This window comes from Octodon degus, unplaced genomic scaffold (assembly GCF_000260255.1).
Source record: "Octodon degus isolate 3935 unplaced genomic scaffold, OctDeg1.0 scaffold00019, whole genome shotgun sequence".
NCBI classification, from domain to species: domain Eukaryota; kingdom Metazoa; phylum Chordata; class Mammalia; order Rodentia; family Octodontidae; genus Octodon; species Octodon degus.
Window position 1 is genome coordinate 6674231 of NW_004524595.1, and position 1158 is coordinate 6675388.

The 1158-nt window shown below is 32.3% G+C and overlaps 1 protein-coding gene across 23 annotated transcripts in view; it reads left to right on the plus strand.

Moving 5' to 3' along the window:
* Dtnb (dystrobrevin beta) overlaps positions 1–1158 on the plus strand; it is a 439182-nt gene that overhangs the window by 70259 nt on the left and 367765 nt on the right. For all 23 annotated transcript variants that reach the window (XM_023711049.1, XM_023711053.1, XM_023711057.1 and 20 more), the window contains exon 3: positions 590–670. In XM_023711049.1, coding sequence (XP_023566817.1) covers positions 590–670 — 81 coding nt within the window. The remainder of the gene's footprint in view (positions 1–589; positions 671–1158) is intronic.

Consider the following 1158-nt stretch of genomic DNA (forward strand, 5'->3'; position numbering starts at 1 on the left):
GTAGAGCATGCTGATGGAAATATTTTGTGGCTGAATACAAAAGAATAACTGAAAGACTACTATTGTATACCTCTTATTCTCCTGTGTTTAATTGTTTGCTCTATTTGGTGGGTTCTTTCCATTCTCATTCATGGAGATATGATCAATTTGCTCCCTCTAGAACGTCATTTAGTAGTCTGTGTAGGCTTGGCTTTGTCATCATGAATTCTTTAGTTGTTCTTGGTCATGGAAGTATTTCATTTCTCCCTTATACTTGAAAGAGAGTTTTGCAGGATATATCAGTCTTCTGCTCCCATTTCCTGATCACTTGGTCATTCACTCAGTCACATTCATTTGCCATGTATTATAAACAAGTGACTTGGGGCATGAGTGTTCTTCCTTTGGAGTTTTCTTAGCCTAGCAGAATTGATGATAATAGACAAAGCCTTTAGTAAAGTCTTAGGACTTTAGAAGTGGTACTGCCAAAGATGTTTCCTAACCCTTCCTTCCTCTAGTTTTCATCAGAAGGCTAACTATTGAGTAGGGAACTACACTTACTAGCATCTAGAAATAGCAAATCTAGTTGAAGATTTTTATTTGCCCTTTTCAGGTGCTCAGAATTTTGACGTCATACGGCTATCAACTTACAGAACAGCTTGCAAATTACGATTTGTACAAAAACGATGCAATCGTAAGTCATTTTTTTCCTCATTTCTGTGATGGTGGTCAGGCCTCTTTTAATAATATAAAAGATCTTATATCCTTTATTTCATGTTATGTTAATTGATTTGTTTTTGTTTTAATTATTTATTAGAATATAAACTTATAGTGGAAAGTACTTGTCATTTTAATCCTGTATTCTTAAAACTTTGGCATCTCAATAATTAACTAGTTTTGAGCCAGGCACGATATTAATGTTAAGTAGGAGAATTGATGTTTTCCTTGTTAATATTAATGAAATCAATATAATTTGTTAGCTTATGGAGGAAAAGAAAGTATGTTTTGATGAAGATGTTTTCTTGATTGAATTTCATATAGCATAAATCAGCCTTTTCTAACAGTAATTGCTGTCATGAGTTATAAACTAGTGTGTATATTCATCTCTGTATGTGTGTGTATGTATATATATATATATTTTTTTTATTTTTTTTATTTTTTAATGTATTCAGTACAGGGTCT